This window comes from Oreochromis niloticus, linkage group LG9 (assembly GCF_001858045.2).
Source record: "Oreochromis niloticus isolate F11D_XX linkage group LG9, O_niloticus_UMD_NMBU, whole genome shotgun sequence".
Taxonomy (NCBI): Eukaryota; Metazoa; Chordata; class Actinopteri; order Cichliformes; family Cichlidae; genus Oreochromis; species Oreochromis niloticus.
The window spans coordinates 34,947,247-34,971,612 of record NC_031974.2 but is presented as its reverse complement, the minus strand read 5'-3'; the positions used below and the strand labels follow the sequence as shown (position 1 = coordinate 34,971,612).

General features: G+C 40.8%; 2 protein-coding genes across 2 annotated transcripts; one reads left to right on the top strand and one right to left on the bottom strand.

Moving 5' to 3' along the window:
- The first annotated feature begins 557 nt into the window (after positions 1 to 557).
- On the top strand, positions 558 to 12,867 carry acp5b (acid phosphatase 5b, tartrate resistant). The gene is made up of 6 exons (XM_003457513.5): positions 558 to 714; positions 9,407 to 9,597; positions 10,979 to 11,106; positions 11,378 to 11,569; positions 11,981 to 12,128; positions 12,446 to 12,867. Exons 1-6 carry the CDS (start codon positions 639 to 641, stop codon positions 12,683 to 12,685), a joined length of 975 nt encoding a protein of 324 aa, XP_003457561.1. The 5' UTR covers positions 558 to 638; the 3' UTR covers positions 12,686 to 12,867.
- On the bottom strand, positions 12,604 to 20,077 carry f3a (coagulation factor III, tissue factor a). The gene is made up of 6 exons (XM_003457512.5): positions 19,894 to 20,077; positions 19,211 to 19,322; positions 18,915 to 19,108; positions 17,635 to 17,810; positions 17,374 to 17,542; positions 12,604 to 15,551 (listed from the first exon to the last, which is right to left on the bottom strand). Exons 1-6 carry the CDS (start codon positions 19,967 to 19,969, stop codon positions 15,418 to 15,420), a joined length of 861 nt encoding a protein of 286 aa, XP_003457560.1. The 5' UTR covers positions 19,970 to 20,077; the 3' UTR covers positions 12,604 to 15,417.
- Between the last annotated feature and the right edge of the window lie 4,289 nt (positions 20,078 to 24,366).

Here is a 24,366-nt window from a genome sequence, read left to right as displayed (position 1 = left end):
TCACTATCTCTCTGCATTGACGAGCCTCCGGTGATGACGAGGCTTGCTTTTCCACTGAGGGTGACAACATCACACTGCTGTGACTCTGTCAGTGCACCAGTCAGCATAGCACTCTCTGCATCCCTCTGCACATCCTGTATTTAGTTAAATGGTTCAAATCTGCATGTTTTTTGGCTGCAAGTCCAGAATATGACATTTCCAAATTAAATCTTATTTAGAGATGTAACAATATTCTAAATTACTCTAATTTAGGAATTACTTTCATCGTTAGCCTTGAATGATAGTATTATAAAAGTTACACACTGTAACCACAGGAAACACCCACACAGGTGTTTAATCTCATTATGTTTTTGCTTTTTTCAGAGAGGTTTGTTCATCTTCAGAGCTTCCTTTAAAATCATTTAAATGTCAGTCAGTGAGACTTCATGCAGAGCAGAAAATACTGCAAGATCTGTATGAAGGTCTGCACTTCTTTTACTCGCTGCAGTGTGTCACGTTTACAATATGTCTGCTTAGAGCAACTGCAGTCAGTTTGTACTTTGACCTGCTGATCAGCTGATATCCTGTTTTTCTCGCCCGGCCTGATGCAGGAAGTTTCAGGTTTGTTTCAGTTTTAAACCGGGGAGCACAGTGAAGCCATGGACAGGCTCATGTGTATAGTGTTGATTCTAAGCTTTCATAACTTGTGGAATGGCCTCGACGCTGTGGAACAAGGTAGGCTACTGCCTATGTTAGGCAGTCAATGTTAGGTTTGATTTACAGTGTGTTGACCTGTCAGTGTACACAGGAAGTACATGAAGAGTCATGATTATGGACTGTCTGATTATTACAGGTTCGTGCCTTATATTTGAGCTTATATATATATTATTATTATTTTATGTTTCCTTGTTGTGACAGGCTGCTGATAAAGTGCCCAAAGTTACAAAACAGGGTATTTACCAAGTTGTGTGTTTAGTGTAGTTGCATCATTGGTTCATCCCTTGAGTTGGGTACCTTTATAAGGCTTGAATGACTGATAGGTCAGCGTTGGCACCTTACAACACAAAATAACAAGAACAGTTTTAGAAGATAGGAATACTAAAAAGTTAAGGATGATTAAAGTTGACATGCAAATGAAAACCGTTAAGTTTTGAGCTGTCAGAGTCGAGCTGCTGAAGGTGTAGTGGTAAAGAATTTCAAAGTCAAGGTGCAGCGCAGCGAAAGACTCAGACACCAGAAGTCTCCAGTTTGAAGTGAGGAGCAGCTGAAGCTGAGCAGAGGAAGGAGTCTAAGGCTGAAGGAGCTCAGAGTCAAAGAACCAAAATATTGTACTGAATACAATGTGGATAGGGAGCTAGTGAAGCTGAGAATGGGTGCAATAGTCATTGGTGCAGATTTGTGTAGATGTACCATCTGTACCATTTGAAGCAAACTGAGAAGTTTGTTTTTGAGGAGAGCAAAGAGAATGGCATTACAATCTCCCAAACGTGAGGTGGGCAGGCCATGAGCCAGCACACGAGTGCTGTGTTGAAAAAGAAAAATGCAAAGTCTGGCAAAAATCTGACTCCTTGGAAGCAAAATATAAAGGAATAAGATGTCTTGAGACTTTCGCACACCATTTAAATAAAAAAAATAACATCAAAATATGTGTTTTTATTAGTGCTGTCAGCGTTGATCTCCTTAAAATGACCTTAACACCATATCTGCAATAACGCAGCAAATCTCTGTTAGCAAGTTAGCGTGGATTGCCCAGTGCGTGGGGCTGCACGGCATCAACGAGTTAGCGCGGTTAGCTTGTTAACGCGTTAGCTGTAGCGTTATTTAGGTCAGTCATTCTCAAACTGTGGTACGCGTACCCCTGGTGGTACTTGGGCTCTCTCTGCTGGTACGCAGGAAATCTCCATTATTTTTTTTTTAGATTAAATAATATACCATTGTGGAGGTACGCAAAGACGACATGAGACTTCTCAAGACTCTTCTGGGACCGGAGTCAACCAGAAACCGTCTCCCTGAGCATGAGTTCTCTATAAAGAGCAACCTTTCCATATCGCCAGCAGTCGCGGCCGCTACAGAGCGCTGGCGGGCTCATTTCCCTGGGCCTTAAAACTGCAAAGGCGGCAGACAGCGCCGTGCTGTAGTGCCAAAATGCTGATGGTAAAAACACAGCCGTTTTCCGCAGTGCTGCGGTGCCACAATCCCAGCCACCATCGATGAATCGGTGGGGGGGCAGGAGATGCTGTCGAAACTTTCACCTGGATGCCAAAGCTCCTAGTAGCCAGAAGAATATGATCTGGTTCTTCTGCGAGTGAGCGGTGATCCTCCAAGGCCAGCAGCGGGGAGTTGGCGAGGCCAGCTGGCACTGGTGCCAGCAACTGTCGGAGGAAGATGTGAGTGAAGAGAAATCCGCCATCATCCATTCCTAGCAAGGACAGAGTGCTCTCCATGAGCTCGAGAGCGGTACCATCACCCAGGCCTGAGAGAGATAGGAGTTTCTTGGCCCGCTCTGCATCAGAGAGGGAGTAGCGGCGCAGCAGCAGCGCCTTGGGAGCGGTGCATTTCCCGTGGGTGGGGGTATCCCAGAAAAGCAGATCCAGCGAGGCCACCACATGATGGTATTTCGTTTCTGAAATGCCACGAAGATCAGACTGAGGTTCGACGTCCACGGACCACGAAGAGTTGTGAAGCCAAAAATCCAGCAGCTTAACTGCCACAGCAAAAAGTAAAGAGTACAGCTCTGCTATCACTTCCAACTTAAATGAAGACAGAAAACTAAACAGCAGTGACGTTTGTAGGGTTACTGAAGTTGGGCTAGCTGGTATATAATGATGTGCTATGTGATCGCTAGCAACACAGCTATGTTAGCATAACATAAACAGTGAAGCTGGAGGATGAACGCTAACTTTTTTCCACTCGATAAAAGTTAACGTGAGGGTTCCCGATGGTTAGGGACAAATGCAATCGCCATCGGCGTAACTTTGTGTTGAACATTGGGGAGATCAAGATCTCTGTCTAAATAAATAAACAGGGGTGCACATAAGTGGTCCACAGGTGCGCATTCGCTGTCAAAATAAAAGACGCACACCAGAAAAGAAGTTGCAACGCGCGTTTGCGTACATATAAAAGGCACTGTTTTTGTCCGCCAGAGTGGGATTTTCACGCATGCGCACCTGCGGACCACTTTTGTGCACCCCTGTAAATAAATAAATCTGGGTAAATTCCCAAATGATTAAACATGCAACTATTTTGCTGGTAATAACTGAAATGAGTAAAGAAAATCAACAGCCTATTTATGCAAGATAATTCATCATTTTATTGGGGGGGTTATATTGGTTGGGTTTGATTAATGGGGGGGTCATAACCCCCCTAACCCCTCTGGAAATTACGCCCCTGGCAGTCGCATGGCATTATGCTGTAAACGGACCAAACAGGAGAACAACTGCAATATAAGGTTAGTCATTAATATAGTGCTGCATGGGCTGGGCTCTACACTGTAAAATATAACTTGTTGTTTCAACTTAAAAATATGAGGTAAAGGGCTGCCTTAAAATTTTAAGTTAAGTCAAGAAATAGAGTTTGTTCTTATAACACAACCAATTGTTATCTTAATGAAAAATCACATGTTGTCTGAACTTTCATCTTAGTTTAGTTGACTGAGATTTGTTAGTCAGTTCAACTCCTTTAATTGTCATTTTTACTTGGGAAAATCCTTTCAGCTAAATTAAAATAATCTATTGTTTAAACTCTTGTCCTAGTTCAGTTGACTTGGGTTTTTTAGTTAATTCAAATACTTTAGTAGTTCTTTTAACTTAGGAATCTATTTTAGCTTAACTAACATAATCTGTTAGCTAAGTTGATTTAAGTTTATTAATTAACTGAGCTCCTTAAGGTAGCTGAGTGAACTTGTAAATCAGTTTCATTTTAATTATCAGAGTTGATTGACTGGATGTAAAGAAAAATGTGTATTAAACATCTTAAGTTTTGTTTTTTTAGCTTTCTAACATCCATTTCAGAAAAACTACCTGTTAGGTTTATCTTAGATCTCAGGTTTAAATATCTACATTCTTTTAAATTAATTTTCTGTTGTTTACAGAAAAAAAAACCCCACAGATTCCATTAAAGTCTATCTGATCATTTCATACAGAAAGTTTGTTTTAAGAACATGACAAGACAATTACTCATGAGCACCCAACATTCACCATTTATTGTGCCATCTTAGTCATCTGAGAAACAGAAAAATCAGTGACGTAGCTCATCAGGCTCACAATCCATCAAAACTCAAAGGCTGCTCCCTGTGAAACAATAAATTTGAACTTGGTCTTGAGCCCAGTTTGGGTGAAGATTAAATTCTGACCAATACTCTAGGAGCAGTAGTGATTCTTGTGAAGTAACAACATAAAGTCTGCATTAATGTAATGTATCAACGGGACACTTGCTATTTTAGAAAAGTTATTCTTTACATTTACAAAATTTTTAAACTTCATTGTGCTCAGTCACACCTGTTAGCATAAAACTTGAAATATTAAAATAGTACAAAACCTTTGATAAGTGACAGTAAAGATCAGTTTATAACAACTAAGACATCAAACTCTTGTATTTGTCTTCGTTTACAATTGCAACAAATTCCACAGAACCAATATCTCTGAAAATGAGTGCATGCTTCTGAAACATTTGATAATATGAATATTTCAGAAACATCAGTTTGAGTCTGCTCAATTGCAAAACAAAGGAAAAACTACTGACTTGCATGAGATAAGCATCTGCAAAGTCCAGCATTATATTGTTGTTCACATAAGTTTCTTAAACCATGAACAAATGAGTAATTGTCTAATCTGGAATGTAAAGTGTAGTCATTTAGTGACATACAAAAGTGAGAATGAGAACTTGCAAGAATAAAAAAACAAACAGTAAAATAAAAACTGTCCTTAACACTAAGGAGCATACAATTACAGTTCTGCATGGCTTTCTGCAAGAGTCTGTTTCTTAGACCATGCACTAGTGAGATGCACTGCCTTCCACCAATGTTCATTAGGATGTTCTGAATGACTTCAAAGATGTCCTTAAGTTCCTTTGGATAGTCTATATTGAGGGCAAAAAGAAGGCCCATCAGCATGGAAATGGCACTTGAGACATCCCTCAGATTAGACAGGATTACTGCCGCCTCAAGGACGACCAACACATCGATGATGTCTTCTTCTTTCACCAACGCAATGCCAACTTTCATCCTCTTAGAAAACGTGTCTTCAATACCTGTCGGCTATAAAAGGGTTCAAAGACAAAAAAAAAATAAAAAAAAAAATTACACAATTACAATTACACAATATCCCTTGTGTTTAAGAATTCATGTCTTTCCAAAGAAGAGCCATACTGATGCTTTGGATGATGGTGATTGGCTTTGGGTAACACTTATTAGTTGTTAGAGTTTTTCAGAATGAGATATGCACCCCCATGTTACAAATCCATTTCTTGCTTTAAACAAAGACCATGTTCATAAATAACTGAGCATGTCTTCAATTGCAGAATTCAAACAAAATTTTCAATTTAAATGGTAAATGGCCTGTATTTGTATAGCGCTTTACTAGTCCCCTAAGGACTCCAAAGTGCTTTACACATTCAGTCATTCACACACATGGGTGGATGACTGAATCGTGACTCAAGAGTTGACAGTTCGTCTTATAATTGGAAGGTTGCCGGTTCGAGCCCCGGCTCCGACAGTTTCAGTCGTTGTGTCCTTGGGCAAGACACTTCACCCGTTGCCTACTGGTGGTGGTCAGAGGGCCCGGTGGTGCCAGTGTCCGGCAGCCTCGCCTCTGTCAGTGCGCCCCAGGGTGGCTGTGGCTACAATGTAGCTGCCATCACCAGTGTGTGAATTTAAATCTACTTATGCTAAATATTGGCTGTGCTCTAAACCAAATCTGGCTGAGAATACATGAAATGTGCAAACTGCAGCTACACTGTGGTGCTGTCATTATTAAATTTACTAAAAGAAACAATGCTAACCTTCACAGTCTTGAAAGTGTGTGAGGGATCTTCCTTTAGAAAATGAGGTCCTCTGTCCTCTTCCTTTGTGTAGGGCTCTGGTCAAAGAAGTCAAAAAGAAAACAAAAACACTTTTTAAACAGTGTTTATGAAGCATGTAGACAGCTCCAAATTCACAGCTTTTTGATACATAATTCCATCAATATATGATTATCATTGGAGATTTTGAATCAGGCTTATCAGGACATTCAAGTAGAATATGATATCCAACCTACCACCAATATACATAAATTCTGTAAAAGGTACCACACTAAATGTCCAGTTGTGAAATATGATGACAGACTTTACTTATCAGCTTTCTTTCAATGAGTTCATCAGTTGAACTGGATAACCTAAAACTTAAACAAAGGATTAGATTTCGCAGTTGAACACTTACATCATCACCGAAGCATCTTATGAGCCTAGTCAGCCCTCCTATGCCGCTCTTGATTTTGTACAGCTCCACGAACCTCTCCATAATGGTCAAGCACAGCAAAAAGGAACCCTTTCAGGTTAACAGATGTAAGACGGGCAAATTCTGCTTCAACCTGAGCAATAGAAGAAGAGGGGTGGGGAGTACAGGCAGAATAAAAAAAAGATTCTTTGAGACCCAAATTTAAGCAAATGGTCATCTGAGGCCCATTAGAGAAAACACAAACACACAAAAGCAAACAAACAAAAAGATGCACTTTACCTGCCGTTCAGCAAACAAGGAAGTTCAGAGAACAATAAGCTCTGTCTCGAAATCTTTTAAAGTAGAATGATTGTGAAAATGACTTATGTGATGTAAAACTTTAATAAATGTGCGATTAAAAGAACACTGAGTAAAAGGACAAGTAACAATTTCCTTATTCCTCAGATGTTTACCTTGATGAGCAATACTGTTTTAGTCCAACTGCCTCATTAAAGTTACACAACAGGCTTTTTACATTAAAGCCAGCGAGTCCATTACATACTCCCTTTTTAGATCTGAAATACTGTGCACATTCTGTGTATATGTAGTGGAGCGCAATTTACCCAAAAGAGCGCAAAGTTTGCAAGTCCACCTCATTTAAATGATAAAGTCAGAAGTGATCATCTAGACCTGTGAAAATAAATTAATGACAAACCTGCAGTTATGGATGTTATTACAACCACAAGAACCTAAACAGTCTGCTCCATTGCTTTTGTTAATGAATCATTTGTTGGTAACACGTCTGAATATTTAGTTTATGCCACCTGCATGTGATCATCAATAGTGCCATATTACTTCTTAAGAAGTACCCTGACACTACAATCTTTATATCATTTGTTCTACAGAGCTATTAAATTACAATATAATCTGAGGTGTTTCCAGTATGACAAAATGCACAAATTGTAACTTACCATTTGACTCCACTGACAAAAATAAATCCCCAGCATCAAGTTTGGCTTCACAGACCTAAAATAAGTAAAATAAAAATATATGTTATAATTATATTGTTTTCGCCATTTATTCATGTTTGCTAATTTTCTGACATATAAACAATGTTAGTTTTGTTACAATACAGAGAATGCAGTTTAATTAAAAGGTAAATTATGCAAAAAAACCCAAAAAACTTCTGCAGTATACCATGCCAAAAATCAGTGTCTCTGATGCCAATTATTTTATCACTACAGCTCTTTTAGTATGGAAACTCACACAAACTAGTCATACTGATCACAAGAGTTCAAAAATAAGTTAAAATAGTGAGCTGTTGTTAAGCATAAAGCATTTCAGGGTAACAAATAACTGCACAATAGAATTAAAGCAAAAAATAAACACACTGGAGGACTATCTGATAAAAACTAATATAATGCTGGTTTGTAGACCATATTTTGTCTCAGTCCTCAGTGCACTCTTGCAGCTTAGCATGCAGCAGTTAATAACAACTTAAGTGATTACATAGGGGTAAACAGATGACAACAAGCATCGGAGTCCTGCCAAAAAGTTCTTTTTGAACCCAGCCAGTTATTGGAAATATTGCCAAAATGAACTTCCACCAAAATACAACAGCCTGTGAACTTGAAAGAAATTTACAAGTACAGAGACAATATGAAATAAGCTTTATTAATTAGCTGAGTTAGCTTGCTAATATCGCAACAGTGGTTGAGTGCACAACCTTAAAGCTAGCGGCACAATACTTGTGATTTGGTCAGCGCCACATTAAACCCATAAAAAAGGCCATATGTCAGTTTATTAGGTCAAGTTTGGTCATGACATACAAGCTGGACCTTGTCCGCTAAAGTTACATTAGCTAAAGCAAACATTTCGGTAAAAGAGAAAAACACACATCATGCCATAAATTCAAAACATGTTCCAACTTTTGTAGCTCTCTTTCCTTATAGTTATAACCAATGTTACTCACCTTGAAAGCATATTCCAAAGAAGACGATTAGAAAACGTCCAAGTAAAGTGAGCATGTCGTTAACCGCCAATTCCCCATGATGCACCTCGGTAGCAGTCACGTGAGGCAGTTTTGAATCCTGCTGTGCTCAACTTACCCACATTGTCAAGTTCACATAAGTTTCTGATTTAGCTGGACATGAGTTTTCAAGTTAGCTTTTTTTGGTGTAATTGGGACGTTTTTAACTTGTAATTCTATGTTATAACAACAACTTCAGTCATCTATCGTCAAACTGATATAGAATAATATGTTGAAATAACAAACAGCTAGAATTACATTTTACAGTGTAGGTACATTGTAAGAGTTTAAAAACGGAGCTGTAAAATGAACAGTGGTAATAAAAACCAAGAGAGGCCGACAGTGATCACTGACTGTTTTTAAGGGCTTGTTCAGATTAAACAGAACAAGATACAAAGCATTAAAACATGTTAAAAACACAACAGCCTTAATAAATGCAGAGTAATTTGGACTGAAGCAGGGTTCATCAGGTCATCACTTAAAGATTGGATATTCCACCTGCTGTGAATGTTTTAATGCAGTACAGTTGTTATTATTATCACTTGTCACATCCTGTTTATGACAGTTAAAATAAATAACATTCATATAAGAAATAAAACTGTCTGTGTAAACTGTGTGTGTTGTTAAATAGGCCTATACTACTGTACTTTAATGTCGGTCATAAGGGTGGTACTTTAAGAGCCATATATTTTGTGAGGTGGTACTCATTGTGAAACGGTTGAGAACCACTGATTTAGGTCATATGGCACCACTGGAGGGCAGCATGGGGCCACAATATTTAGTGCTGTTGTTGCCCAGCCAAAGTAATAAAGAAGAAGGTTGTGGGTTTGAATCCACCATCTGGCCAGGGCCTTTCTGTTTGTATGTTCACCATTTGTTTTCATTAAGGCATTTCACACATAGTTTTTAAACCACAAAACCATTCACATGTATGCATCTGTCTGTGGAGGGTGCACATGTGTTGAGAAAAGTGTTTTCATTGTCTGTAGGTGCCCTGAACTTTGTGGTGCTTGCAGACTGGGGTGGGCTGCCTTTGCCTCCTTACTACACTGCTCAAGAGAAAGCTATTGCTGCAGAGATGGATAGACTGGCCCAATCCGAGGGGGTGGACTTTGTCCTCAGCCTCGGAGATCACTTCTATTTTAGCGGCGTCAAGGATGAGGAAGACCCACGCTTCAAGGTATATCATATCAGGACCCATGCATTAACAGCTGTTAATATATTCTGTTGAGCTCTTCTTGTAGCCGCAGACTTTGCGATGAATAGCATCTCTTCAGAGTTTAGTCTACCCTAAAGGAATATGCAGAGTGATGTCATTTCCTTGGCTAAAAACTAAAATGTTACAAATCAAAAATATAGTTTTAGATTTGTAGTCAGCACTTCTCACTAGTCTTGCTTCACTCTTTTTATAGTGAATATCAACAGGGATAATTTATTCACTGACAGTTTCTATGTGAACTTCACAATAGGTAAGAGAACCAAACGAAACCCATAGCAACAGGAAGCTTGTCCATGTTTTTCTCTATTGGACTCCAGAAAGCTGCAAAATGTGCCTTGAGATTTCCAAAGAAACACACAATCACCATATTCCCTGCAAAGGCTGGAGCGACAGTACTGGTACCGTGTTGGGAAGGTTACTTTTAAAATGTATTCCACTACAGATTACAGAATACATGCCCCAAAATGTAGTTTGTAACGTATTCTGTTAAGTTACTCTATGTCAGTAAGGGATTCTGAATACTTTGGATTACTATTGTCATGCTTTTTACAACTACATTAATGTACTAGTGCTATGTGATTTATTACTATTACTGAGGCTACTCGCCACCGAGCTGGCTGAGGTTAGGTCATAGTCTGCTTTCAGAACTGCACATGATTATTTGCAGCTAGCAGTTGTTAATGCGATCCATCAAGTCTAACAGACCGCAGTCTAAGAGTTGTTGACCCACTACTGATCACGTGCCTCATCACATGAATCGAGGTGTGATAAAAGAACTGAGTCATGATAAGTAGAGGTTTCAGGTGGAACACTGACATCCTCGAAAGAGTGACCTTTGTCCTTGAGATGCAGATGTTCTGGTAAACTGGTAAACTTCAGTGTTGAGGTTTCCGTTCACCTCCATGCGCACGGCACAGTCCAGAAACAGTGAACAGTTATCCTTTGTGTCTGCCCTGGTGTGTTTCTGAGTTCATGTGAGCAGTAAAGGCTTCTGCTTCTTGGGTTCTGATTTTGACCCAGGTGTCATCCATGTATCTGTGCCAGTGGCTAAGTGCTTTATTTTCCACTTCTTCCATGTAAAGGTTGGCTATAATAGGTGACACTGGGGAGCCCATGGCACACTCATGTTTGTGTCTGTAGAAATCCATAGTGGGTCAGTGACTCCCTTCAGGGGCGACTCCCACTTGGGTTTAAATACCTAAGGTTTTAGAATTGCAGAAGCTTCTTTGATGACAGGTGAAACATCTTCTAGAAACTTTAAGAAGTCCAGTACTTTCAAAGCTTCTTAGACTGCCATGAGCTGGACGACTGACATAAACTGTGAGGTATTTCTCCTCCACAGAACACATTTGAAGGTGTCTTCTCTCAGCCATCTCTACTGGATATACAGTGGTACCTAACTGCTGGAAACCACGACCATATTGGCAACATCTCAGCACAAATGGCTTACTCTAACATATCCCACCGATGGTAAATATCAAGCAATACAGACAAGGTTTAGGCAAAACATTCTTAGATATGAGTGAGAAGGTCAGTCTTCTTACACCAACCTGCAGCTTTGACCTTTGACCTTTGACCTAGTTATTATGTGACTATTGCCTTGCATTAAAATCGTGTTTCAGACGTTGCTAAAACGTGCGCTGATGTTTTGAATACGTACACCCATTTCTGTGATAACAGTGATGATTCAAGTTTCCAGACCTCAGTGTTGCTTAGATGTTATGATGTGTTATTTCTGTAGGAATTACCCAGCTCTTTATTACGATCTTCAGTTTACTGTTCCACACACAAACGTATCAGTGAGCATCCTGATGATTGATACGGTGGTGCTCTGTGGAAACACGAATGACCAAGTCCAGCCTGTGGGACCAGAGGACTCCATGGCAGCAGAAAACCAGTGGAACTGGATCAGTGCTAAACTGGCCAGCAGCAGGTGATTCAAACACAGATTTGTTTGACTAGTTATGTGCACAAATGTCACTCAATACAACCAAAGATACATTTATGATTTATTAAATTGATTTATTGAAAATTGATTTATTGTCCTTATCTTCAACGTTATGCTGCTCTGTTGTATGTTATTTGCCCCTTGGGGATAAATAAAGTCTTCTGATTCTGATTCTGATGAAAGGTTTGATATACAATTGTGTGACAAATAATAGGCCACACTATAACATGAGTCTTGTCACTAGCAGTATGAGGATTTAAATAAATATACAGTGTACAGAATACCAAATAGAGAAGATCATCAAAGAGACATACACCCAACAGTTTAAACCAGTTAGCTCTGCTGGTGCTGCTGGTCCCTCTGTGTGTGAGTTTAAAGGCTGCCTGACTTCTGCAGGTCTGACTATGTGGTGGTGGCTGGTCATTATCCTGTGTGGTCTATTGGCAATCATGGACCTACAGCCTGTCTAGTCGACAAACTACGGCCCCTACTGAAGAAGTACGGAGTCACAGTTTACCTGTGTGGCCATGATCATGATCTGCAGGTATGTTCACATAAAGAATATCACTTTCACCAGTTAAAACAAGGAAATGAAGTGTCTCCACCCATTCATTGTTCCATTGCACCCATTATATTCAGTCCATCGCACTGAACTGCTGGGACAACCAGTAAGTCGTAAGCTATGAAGTGTTGACCAAGTGTTTCCTTATTGCTGATCAGTTTACATTTCTGTGCCCCAAACCAGATGATATCATATTAATGTTAAAAACAAGAGATACTAGTTTCTGATCTTTGTGTAGAAAGTGTGAAAATCCAACCCATCAAAAGAAGACACTGTTTCTCTGTTCTCTCCTCCAACAGTTTATCAGAGAGGATGATGGGAGCTCATATGTTGTCAGCGGGAGTGGGATGGTCAGTGACCATTCCACTCGTCACATTAGCAGTGTCCCTCCGTCCTGGCAGCTCTTTTCCAGTCCTGTCAATCACACAGCAGGAGGCCTGGCTTTCTTCCAAGTGACTGAGCGTCAGATGACAGTCAGTTACATGCAGACAGATGGGAAATGTGTTTACCAGGCTGAGCTGCCAAAACGCAAAGTGTGAGGCCGCTCATCGCTGCAGAGATCTGTAACCGTCACAGTCAGGCAGCAGCCATGTTTGTTCATGTCCTGTACAGCTTTGTGTAATCTACATTGGCATTCTGTAAAATATTAAACCTTTATTTTAATTACAACTTTTTTATGTTTTAATTATTATGAAATTAAACAGCTGTTTGGTCAATAATAGTTTCAAATGTAATGCTTTTCATTTCTTTATGAATATATCAGCGTGTATGAATGCGTACATATTCATACTTGCATATGAATATGTAGGGAAACTGTGGTTATTAGTTTGTAGTTCACTACATACATATATGTAGATATATATATGATGCCACATCACAACAGCAGTCGCTTCAAGGCACTTTATATTGTAAGTTAAATACTACAGTGACAGTTACTTTGTTAGAGTACGGTTGCTTTGGTTACAGAAAAGCAGCCTGTGTGAAGAATAACATACTGGTGACTATTTTGTAACCATCAGCATTGTTTTATTTGCTTAGTTAAACAAATTTAATATAAATTTACAGTTTCACATTCATAGTCACAGACGGTTTAAAAATAATTAAGCACCGATCAGCTCCTGATCAGTTATCGATCAGATGCTGTGATTGATGATGATGATGGTGATAATCATCTATAATAATGTGATAAACTTCAGAGTGTGCATCAAAAAAATATCAGTGATCTCAGACGGTACCTGACTGTGACTGATGTCAAAGTGTGACTTTAATCCAACATTTGAAGCTTTGTTCTTTAGAACATGTACAACGTTCCCTCTGGAATCAATATATTACCACAAAGTAATAGAAACACTTGTTTTCTTGAAATACACTTTCAACTTTTTTCTCAAAATGATTGACAATATTTTTTTCTTAATGTGTCCCTAATACTTCTTTGGAATATTTAAAGTCCAGTCGCACCGATGAGTATTTGCAGTCGTCCTTTTCCTTGGAAAAATCACATCTCTGTGCAGCCTCGTCTTCCTCCTGTTACACTTACTCAGAATTACATTTGTCAGATTACAAGATCAGAAAATTCATTTGATCAAGACGTTTACAAAACTTTAAAGAACTTTTCATTTTGGTGGTGACAAATCTTGATTTCGACACATGAATTAAAGGGTTAGTTACAGCTTTTCCAGGTTACCCTGCTGTGCAAAGGGACGTCGTGTATATCTAAATTTTGGACCCCTGGTGATTTTGGTCCACTGAAGCAGCTGTTTTGTAACACCAGGCGACGTCTACTGAACGTCTAGTGTTCACGGCCGTAGCACCTCCGTATGCGGCTATTTACAGTCCCTATGTGGTCATTGTGGACGTCTTTTAAACGTCAAACTTGGACTCATATTAGACGTGGCTTCTATAGGCTCTGATGTCTCCAGAGGGTGGAGGACATGTTGTCTATGAGCTACCAGGTCATTTTTCTGTAGCTTTGTTTATCTCCAGTTATCATCTGTGGCTGAGACAGTCAAATGGAACAGTATGGAGCCTTGTGAAATGCACTAGATCATAACAGTTGAGTGAAGGAGTCATCAGTGGACACGTTCAGGATGGTGCAGGCTCTTGATGCTCAAACAAGAGTGAGCAGCTGCTCGGTGGATGCTTCTCAGAGACAGCGACTGACCAAGACGAGCAGATAGTCCAGCTCATACAGAATTACACACTTGGACAAACATCTCGTACTTTCCTCACAGCTTGTCTCAGCAACTGATCACAAACACATTCACTTCCTCTTACAATCATGAGCTTTTCACAATAAAACAGGATGCTGGTCAAAATGGACCATATATAATGTAAATGCTCTTTAAAACTTGTTAAACATATTCCAAGAAATTCCACTATCTGTCTAAATCCTTTAACCATCATTATTTTACATTTTAACATGAATTGTAACATTTTAACAAATGGCAGTTTTAACCTGGTGAAGAAATGAATAAACCAGTTAAAGAAAAACAGGAAAATGTAAAATAACAAAAAACAAACAAACACATGTACTGAGTAAATCAACACATAATGAAGGTGTTTGCTTATAAATTATCTGTATTCATGTTGATAACAACATTGTTTTATTTGTAAATAAAAAACGTGACATCTCCACATCGTCAGAGCTGAGAAATCCAAAACTGTTGCAGCAAATGTATTAAACTGATGGTCTGACCTAACCGCTGGGTTACATCCTGCATCGGCTCACCTTATACAGGGTCCAGCAAAACGTTTATCTCTGAATGTTGTTGTTGTGTTGTTAATGATCACCAAAGCCCACAGATGCTCTGCTGTTACCAGTAAAATGCATAAACGTATGAAGTAACATATTTATTGTCTTTAATATCAGTTAAACAGAATAAAATAAATACATCAGATACAAAAATATACATCCTACATTTTGATTCCACAAAAATGTGTTTCAAGATAAAATCCCCACCACAGTATAAGAATGATTTACATTTACACAGCAGACTGTAAAATTAAATAAAAGAAATAAACTGTTATATTTTAACTATAGTAGTCAGAGGTACCACTCACCAGGAAAAGAAATGCAGTATTTGCAGTATCAGAAGTACATACTGTAGCAGAGCTTTAACAGTGCTTTCCCGTGTTCCCAGTGCCTCTAAAAAGGTTGTTTCACAGAAACTAAATCAAATTCCAGTGTTTGGCTGAGGAATGCTGAGCTACATATGTCCATGCGTCCAGTTCAACGTACCACGAGAGATGCATGTGTAGTGAAGCACATACTTTATACTACGCACTTCTTGTCAACTTTTGGAGCTTTTTTCTTCCTTTTGCAGCACACCACTGTGACGGTGATGATGATCCCGGTGAGCAGTAGGATCAGGATGATGGCAGAAATGATCACTGCAGGAGAATACACTGTGGAAAACAGAACACAGTCTGTCACACCAAAGGTTTACTGCTCATTTCTAAGCAGTAACCCACATGGGATTACGGATGGACTGACATTTATTCAGTACTTTGTAGTCCTAAGTACTCAGAATACTTTAGACTACAGTGCAAGCCACATTGAACCTTTTCACACAAGTTCACAAGCAGACTCTCTGTGTGGTGTAAACTAGTTTGTACCGTGTAACACAGTAACACGCATGTCGTGTGAGCAGAATCATCTGCAGCTCAACGTGACAAAGACCAAAGAATTGATTGTGGACTTTAGAAGGACCAAGAAACCTGTGACCTGTTTCAGTCCAGGGGGTGGATGTGGACGTCGTGGAGGAACATAAATACCTCAGAGGACACACAGAAAACCAACTGGACTGGGTTAAAAGCACCACCGCCCTCTACAGGACAGGCCAGAGTCGTCTCTGAGGTCCTTCAACATCTGTCAGACATTGCTCAGGATGTTCTATGAGTCTGCTGTGGGCAGTGCCGTCCTCTGTGGAGGGTCACAGATGCCAACAGACTCAACAAACTGATCCATAAACTATAAATATTCCAGTAATTAGAGCTATTTTGTTATATTTTGTAACTGTGTAAAATATTGTATTATTTATTTAGTCACTGTTCTTACTGTTGTGGAGACACTGTGACCACATAGGATTAATAACGTATTCTGACACTTGGTTTAACTTTAGAAATTAATTAACATACTGCATTACTTTGAAAAACAAAACAAAGTGATGAGTAATGTGATTACTTTCACTGTTTGCTAATTTAGAATAACATCTGTAGACAGACGTCCCGTCCACAGTGATCTCTCTATGGCTCCATGTGTGGGGTTATTGCCTGTTACTGTAGCAGCTTCCTGAAGGGGGCGCTGTTGGATTTCTACTAAGAATCCGTGCAACCACAGCACACACTGACTGCAGCTGTACGTTCATCACAAATACCTTCGAAGTAATAAATGCAGAAGTGTTTCTTTCTGTGCACACAGGTTTTACAGTCTGATGGAAAAACATCCTGATGTCCTTGTTTTTGTTTGAATTACTAACTCTACAAATGATCACTTTAACACGTTTGTGTTATTGTTCACATATAAAGCACATTGAGGTCATATGTCTTGTATAAATAAAACTGAATTAAAAGTAGATTTAATGTTATTTTAGACGACCACCTGTTTCACTAAGATAATAAATAAACATGCTGTGAATTTATAGTCCAAATATTTACTGACGGATGTACACATGTTCTGGACGCACTTCCGCACGAGGCCGTGGGAAGTGGATGTGCTGGGGTCCTGGAGCACCCCTGGCCCAAAAGGCAGACATCACAGCACCACAGCATTGTGTGTAAGGTCTGATATTTTGGTACCCACTCTGCACACTTCAGTACGCCCCGCCCTCCCCACCACTCTGATTCTGTAGACTGAACTGTAATGGAGTCACAGTCATGTAATGAACACTGTCTATCATCAGATCCAGGCACTATTTACTGCCTCACCTCTATTTCCCAGCTCCTTCACACCACACCAGTATGTCGTGTGTTCAAATATTTTAGAGAGCCATACTTTTTCAACCTTTATCTTTAAAAACTTTGTGTGTCCTCCGTATCAAAAATAAACACATTGAGTAATATTTTCACAAACTCTATTTTCACCTCACAAAATGATAAGTTACTCATCAAGTTAACTGGCTTTTGCAGTCTGACGATTTTTTGGTCTACAAATAAATCACACATATTGCTGTAATGCTACTGTGTCAGCAGCTCGTGGTCAGTACTGTGCTGAAATATAAGAGCTCACCATCTAAGATGGACTGGTTCTCGACTTCTGAGCACTGAGCGTGACTCAGGTCTCCGAACTGCTTGCCATAAGTGCGGCTGGGGATGTAGACTTGGACCTGGAAGCAGTAGCTCTCCCCTTGATCCAGACCAGTCACCTCTATCATACTTGTTTGAGAGTCGGATGTTTTCTGTGGACAACAGAAGGAAAAGGCCCGGTGATGTCATTCACGTAAGTTAAAGACTGCTGTTGTGATGCCAGTCTGTGGTGGGTGTTCCTCACTTTGCCAGTGCTCCTATTCTTCCAGTAGGTGACTTTATAGTGCAGCTGCTCAGAGAAGATGTCCCTTAAAGTCTGCAGGTGTTGACCGTTGAAGATGGCAGTGGGTGAGTCTGTCACATTCAGGGTGGCTTTGCCTTTACTGACCTCCAGCGTGAACTTAGGCCTGTCGATTTCAGCTGTGGAGGAGAAGTTTGTATTTTTTAAACTGGCGGATATGTGCGCATGTATGTTTGTGATCACACTTGTGATCAAGTCTTTGTTGAACTTCCAATAGCTAAAAATCCATATTACACTGAACTAAATGAGAAATGACAGCTTAAAAAACCCAGCTTATTTCTCAATGTGTTGACATAAAATGATCAACAATCTGTTCTTTGAGTTTGCTGAATGATCACATAAATAATCATATTACATTATTTTTGCTTTCTGGACCTTTAGACAGAACAAAAGGGACACTTAAAGACAGGGCTGTCACACTGTGGGCCACTGCTGACACTGTCGTCTCATTGGAGGACACTTCAGTGTTCAAGAAGAACAAAACAAGAAAACAGTAGCGTTTGTTTGTTTGTTTACATTTCAAATATTGTATAACAAGACTAAACTTTTTTTCCTCCCTCTTAACTAAGTGAAGCCTTTCATTGAACGACTAAATGAACACATGGGTCCTCTCTGTCTGACACGTGGCAGCACTGCTGCTGTCACTGTGTTCGTCTTTAAATCAAAGTGCAGAGATAAGTGTGCACATGAGTTTGTGACTCTGTCACTGCACTAACACAGCCTCAGCATGTTTGTGCTCTCTGCTCATAAAGAACTTATTTTAACATTGAACTCAACAACAAAAAAAAATCCCCCCTAACAAAAAAACTGCATTAGGTTTCTTCACGTCAGTGTACGGGCCGGAGGTCGGGCTGACGGGGCCACTCGAGTTTGAGACCCCTGCCTAATGACATCCGACCTGACACAGAGAAACTGTGACGGGCATTTATTTGTTGGATGGACAACAACTTTGTGAAATTCTACAGATTCAGGGACCGATGATTGAAACAACCCAGACTGTGAATGTGAGACTTCTTTGTAAATGCACCATCCTCACTGAGGGTTCAGCAGCTGACGAGCCTTGACAGCGATCATGAGAGCGGGGTGTGTTACGAACATGTTAAAACTGTTCCTACACTGGCTTCATGTGCTCTGCCCGAGCATGCTTTCATTTCTATGTTCTGTTCCACAACAGAAACATTACATTTTACTGATTTATAAAAAAAATTATCAAAGAGTCTTACTGTCATTATATGGGCAGAATTTTGGCGAGGTTTTGTGGGGAAACTCGGAGAGTTCAGGGATCACCCCCCGTGGGGGCTGAGATAGGACATCAGCTACATAGCAGGCTTTGGGGTCAGTCATGGCGGTGGACAGATCGCACATCGTTTGTGACGACTGGATACAGTTAGGGATTTTCTGTGCGTTCCCACCAACCCTGCAACATATGACATGTTACACATAGACGTGACTGATGGGTGTATCTGAAACATCCACATACATGAAAACATGCTGCCGTAAGTGAACTGATGGTACTTACGGAGACAGTTCCACTGTGTAAGAGTAATTAGCTGATGGTTTGGGTTCCCAGACCAGAACCGTTTTAAAATTGGTGGATTTCCAGATGACGTTCTTTGCTTGGGGATACAAGCCTGCAAACAAGGAGTGGATCAGTCACATTATGAAAACCATACATTACTGATTCCTACTGAATGACTGAAGATCTTTAACACAGTGTTGCACATCCTTATACACCAAAAGCATAACGACCCAAACTGTGCTCAGATTCATCATTTCATTAGGTTCACATGGTGATGCGGCTGAGCTCTTATCAGGGTGGAGAAAAAGGTCCCCACTCATGTAGTTTTACGGACGGACTGTTCGAGCAGCACTTTGCTTTGTGACCACAGTAAGTGTGCCACCCACAGAGCAGACCACAGCTTCTCCCCTCTTACACTCAGGATCGCAAACCTGTCTGAAATATTGTCGCTTGTTTGCAACAGCAGACCTCAGGAGTCGTAAGTACCTCCTTCCTCTTTAGCTGGGGGCAAAGAGTGCAACTGTCTCACTCCTTTCGCAAGTCACAATTAAGTGAGGCCAAATGAAAAAAAATAGACGTGTTCTGATAGTACCTCTAATAATAACAATAATAATAATAATAACAATAAGAAGAAGAAGAGTTTCAATCGTTGCATCCACAATAAGAGAATGCGCCGGACTCACCTGAGGCAGACAGCAGCATGGGAAAAAAAGAAAAATAAAGAAAATAAAATCCTGCTTCTATTCTTGTGGTCGCCATGGTACCCTCAGGAAGTGTAGTCCAGATCAGACAGCGGCTGTCCGTGTGCAGTCTCGGAGCCTCCTTTCACACTAGGATACTTTTCGTTTCTGCTCAGGCGGGCTAAAAAACTCTGCTCATAGCAGTCCAACATGACCAAATAAGGAGCGTCCGGCTCCTCCGTCATCACACTGGGAGCGCTGCGGTATGCGCTGCGTGCCTGTCCCGCTTAAGTCATTGAGCGGATATAGCGGCTCAATGGCTTCTTCGAACTCAACCAATTATTATTACTATCATTATTACATCATATGAACTACTCCGGACACATGCGGATTCTGATCATCGGGACAGAATCAGTTTGGGGGGATTTGCTTACCTGGATGATGGATAGATGGTTTTCATCTTATTTTACTTTCTTTATTTTCAGTGAATCGCTGAAAGTGTTTTAAATTGAAACTCAGAACAGTTTATTTAGATTACAGGTTTGATGTGAAATCACAAGAACACCTTCATTTATGCCCTCACTCTGGTTTCTGTCGTGCTACAGATACACTGTTGTGATTCTGCAGGCAGACCTGTGTCGGTCCTGGTTCACAGAGTGGAGGATGCTGTGCGCGCTCATGCTGACTTCATGACTTTCTAGAGAGAAACATGAATGAACGCTGAGTCGGATCTGACTACAATGACCGCATCGTGGACCTTACAGTCACTGCAGTCACTGCAGCTCACTGAGTCAAGACATTTAGTCACCACGCGGCTCCATTTATAGATCTGATAACTTCGACGTATGCTAAATTTCCAGACACACTCATGTGGATGGAGAGGTTGTTCCAAAATGCTGGATGATGGAATTCTTTAGTCCAGTCATTTTCAAAGTGCCTGACTTGTAGAACAATGTAACGCAATAACAGTTTAGCATGCTTTGTTAATGATATCGATCTAAAGAAAGCTGAAGCTGATTTTTTTGTGAATCATTTAAGGCTGTTATTCTGGCTGTTTCAGCCTTTTAATGGAGCTGACCGGGAATATCTGCCTGGACTTTGGCAGTCCTGGTCCCCTCGTCCTCCTTCTCCTGAGAGGGCGGAGCAGAGATAATGAGAGGCCCGACTGCCGTAGGGTACAGTGTGGCTTTGAATACCGAGCAAGTCTCAAACAGGAAGAGTTGAATACACAAGCAGGAGTCCAACAGTTCCTCTGAAGAAAAGCGGAGTGAGAGTGCAGCTTCTAATGGCTGTTTCCTGCTTTTTCTTAACGTTTGCAATTCAGCTGTTTGAAATTTAACCTGAGAAATGATGTAAGGCGCACTGATCATTACTGATAATGAATTACTAAGTGTGCATTTTCTGTTTTCCCCGGTTCTACTGAGGAAAGGCTTCACGTGGTCAAGGTCCAGAACATTTATTTACCTCTTCCCCAAGAGTTATCTCTGTCACCATATCTCAAGGCATTTCCTAACATAGCTACTGTTCTAAGAGGCCTATTATGTTATGTAGAAATACACCATGGTGTGGGAGCACACTGCATGCAGGGTTAGTCGCCCCGTGCCCTCCCTTCTGCCTTAATTACTTTCTCAGGCTCATTCCTGAAAGGAAGGAAGGGAGCAGCAGTATATCACTGACTAACCAGCGCTAACACTGCACTGTTTACTGTATTTAGCAAGGAACTGGTGACCAGTAACAAGCACAAGAGCTGTTTTCTTGGCATGTTAGGACATTGAAGTTGGAGCTGGGTCTTAATCATCTTTTCTAGATCTTAATCTTCAGACTCAAGTTGTCGAGGCAGACAGTACAGTCCCAGCGTTCTGCTTATTATGTCTGTTTTTGAAATCCATGCAGTTTCTGGAAAACACATTAAAAACAAATGAGGATTAATGATTCACTGATGTTGATCAGACGTGACTTACAGTATGTTTCTGAGGAGCCTGTTACTCACCGGTGTCATCGTGAACAACGTTTAGCTGAAAAAGTTTGAATTAGACGTACATTTCAGCAGCTCCACTGTAAGACTTTACAGCATCCAGTGATTACCAGATTACTGATGTGACTGCCAAGCAGTGCAGGACATTAACTGTGATCATTAATAATCAGTTGTAATGTGACTTATAGTTTGTCTGTGAGCAAACGTGTGGCTCGTTGAAACATGTCTGCCACAACCCCAAAAACCATGATTCTGTTCATCTGGGTGGTTTCAGTGAAACTAAGAAGTCACCTGGATGAGTGAGGAAAGGTTTCTCCCTCTGAAAACATGCAGATGAACAGAGTCAGCGTTTGAGGATTTCCTCATCTGGATGACTGAGCATGCATCAACACATGTCTGCAGCACATTTAGAGAAATTCAGATTCTATCAGCGGTAAATAGACTCGTTCTTATATTTGTGCTCTAAGTGCTTTTACAACAAGCCTCATTGACCAGTTCAAACATGCTTTTCTATCCAACTTTCACACGTTCACAGTCACACAGATGGATCGGAGAACATCTTTGGTGGGTGACCTGTTCTACGTCCTCAGCTACACCAATCAGGCTGAGGTTTTTTCTGTTAACGACTCTTCACTCTGGATGAGCACGTAACCACAGCTCTGTAAAAGCACACACTGATAGGCTGATTTATGATGCTGTGTGTTTTTGATTTATTGTGATGCAGGTGGGGCAGTGCTGACTCTGCTGGTCGTAGAAACTGTGCTCCTTTTCACGGATTCACAAACACATTTTATATCAAATCTCCTGATAACTTTAGACGTTAGGTCATCGATAAGCACTTAAAAGCTTCGGCATGTTTGAATCAAACATGGGCTTTTACAGAAGATAAGATAAGATAAGATAACTCTTTATTGTCATTGCACAGTCATACATAGTACAATAGTACAATGAAATTGGAAAACTGTCCTACGTCGGCACTACATGTAACACAACACGACACGATACGAGCACTGATGTTGTGTGCTCTTCAAGGTCCTGATGTTCGAACACGCTCCAGTCCATGTTTTCAAAACAGTCCTGCAGCTGATGTGATGCGCCTCCTGGCCAGGTTTTCACAGTTTTTGTGACTGGGGGGGCTCTTCTCCTAACGGGAGTGTATGCAGGGATCAGCAGCATGGACATGTGGTCTGACAAACCTAGATGTGGTAGAGGGGTTGCTCTGTAGCCTTTTTGGATGTTGCTGTAGGCTTTATCCAATGTGTTTTTCCCCTCGTTGCACTTTTAATATGCTGTTCAAATCTGGGGAATACTGACCTTAAATCAGCGTGGTTGAAGTCCCCAGCTATAATGTGCACTGCGTTTGGATGGGAATTCTGCTGATTGCTTATTGTCTTGTGCAGCTCCTCCATGGCCGAGTTAGCATTAGCATCAGGTGGTACATACACGGCCATTACCATGACAACAGTAAACATGCGAGGTATGTAGACGGGTCTGCACTTCACAGTCAAATATTCCAAATCCGGGGAACAATGGCTGTCTACAGTCTTTGTGTTTTTGCACCAGCTGTCATTGGTGTAGATGCATAAACCCCCTCCTTTGTTCTTACCGGAGTGGCCGTTCCTGTCGTGACGGTGGACCGTGCAACCTGCTAGTTCAATAGCCGAGTCCGGAATTGATGGCTGCAGCCAAGTCTCTGTGAGTAATATTATGCTGCTGTCCCGTACACACTTGTTTACTGCAATCTGTAATCTCAGTTTGTCGATTTTGTTGGTTATGGACCTGACGTTGGAGAGGAAAATACTCGGAAGCGGTGGCTTAAATGGCTGTTTCTTTAGCCGTGCTAGTGGGCCCGCCCTGCCGCCACGCTTTTGCCTCCTTTGTTTACGTTTCCTCTTTGTCTTGGCGCTGGGAAGAACCAACCACGGAGACCCTGGAGCTCTCATTATGTCCTCCGGAATGCCGTGAAAGTTGTGGTAGTCCGACGTAATGCTACTTGCACAGCGTAATCCCAAACTCAGAAGGTCCTGACGACTGTAGGTGGACTCTACTCGATGTATAATAATAAAAAACACACTCATCCACACAGATACACGTAGAAAAAGTAAAAAACAAAACACCAAACGTGAGGAGCAGTGAGCCGCTGCGTCTGTGCGCGCCGCCATCTTGCTAAAGAGTCCATGTCAACTTTTATTTGGCACAAATGTCACAAACTGTGTTCTGCTTTTCTAGATCTATCATTCTGATTGTGTTTGCAGCATGAGCTGGATCAAGCACCAGAAAACTTAAATCTAGAGAGACTGGGAGGCTGCCCAAGAAAACCTGTTCCTGGTAGCATTATCCTGCTTAACCTGCACACAGTCTGGTGAACAGGCTTTAACAGCTTCCAGCAAACAGGTTTTAGAGGTGATCCAAAACAACAGCCTGTTTCTGCAAAGGTGGAACTTCCACAGTGAGAGAGAGTGAGATTATTAACCAGAGCTCTGCTGGCAACCACAGAATCA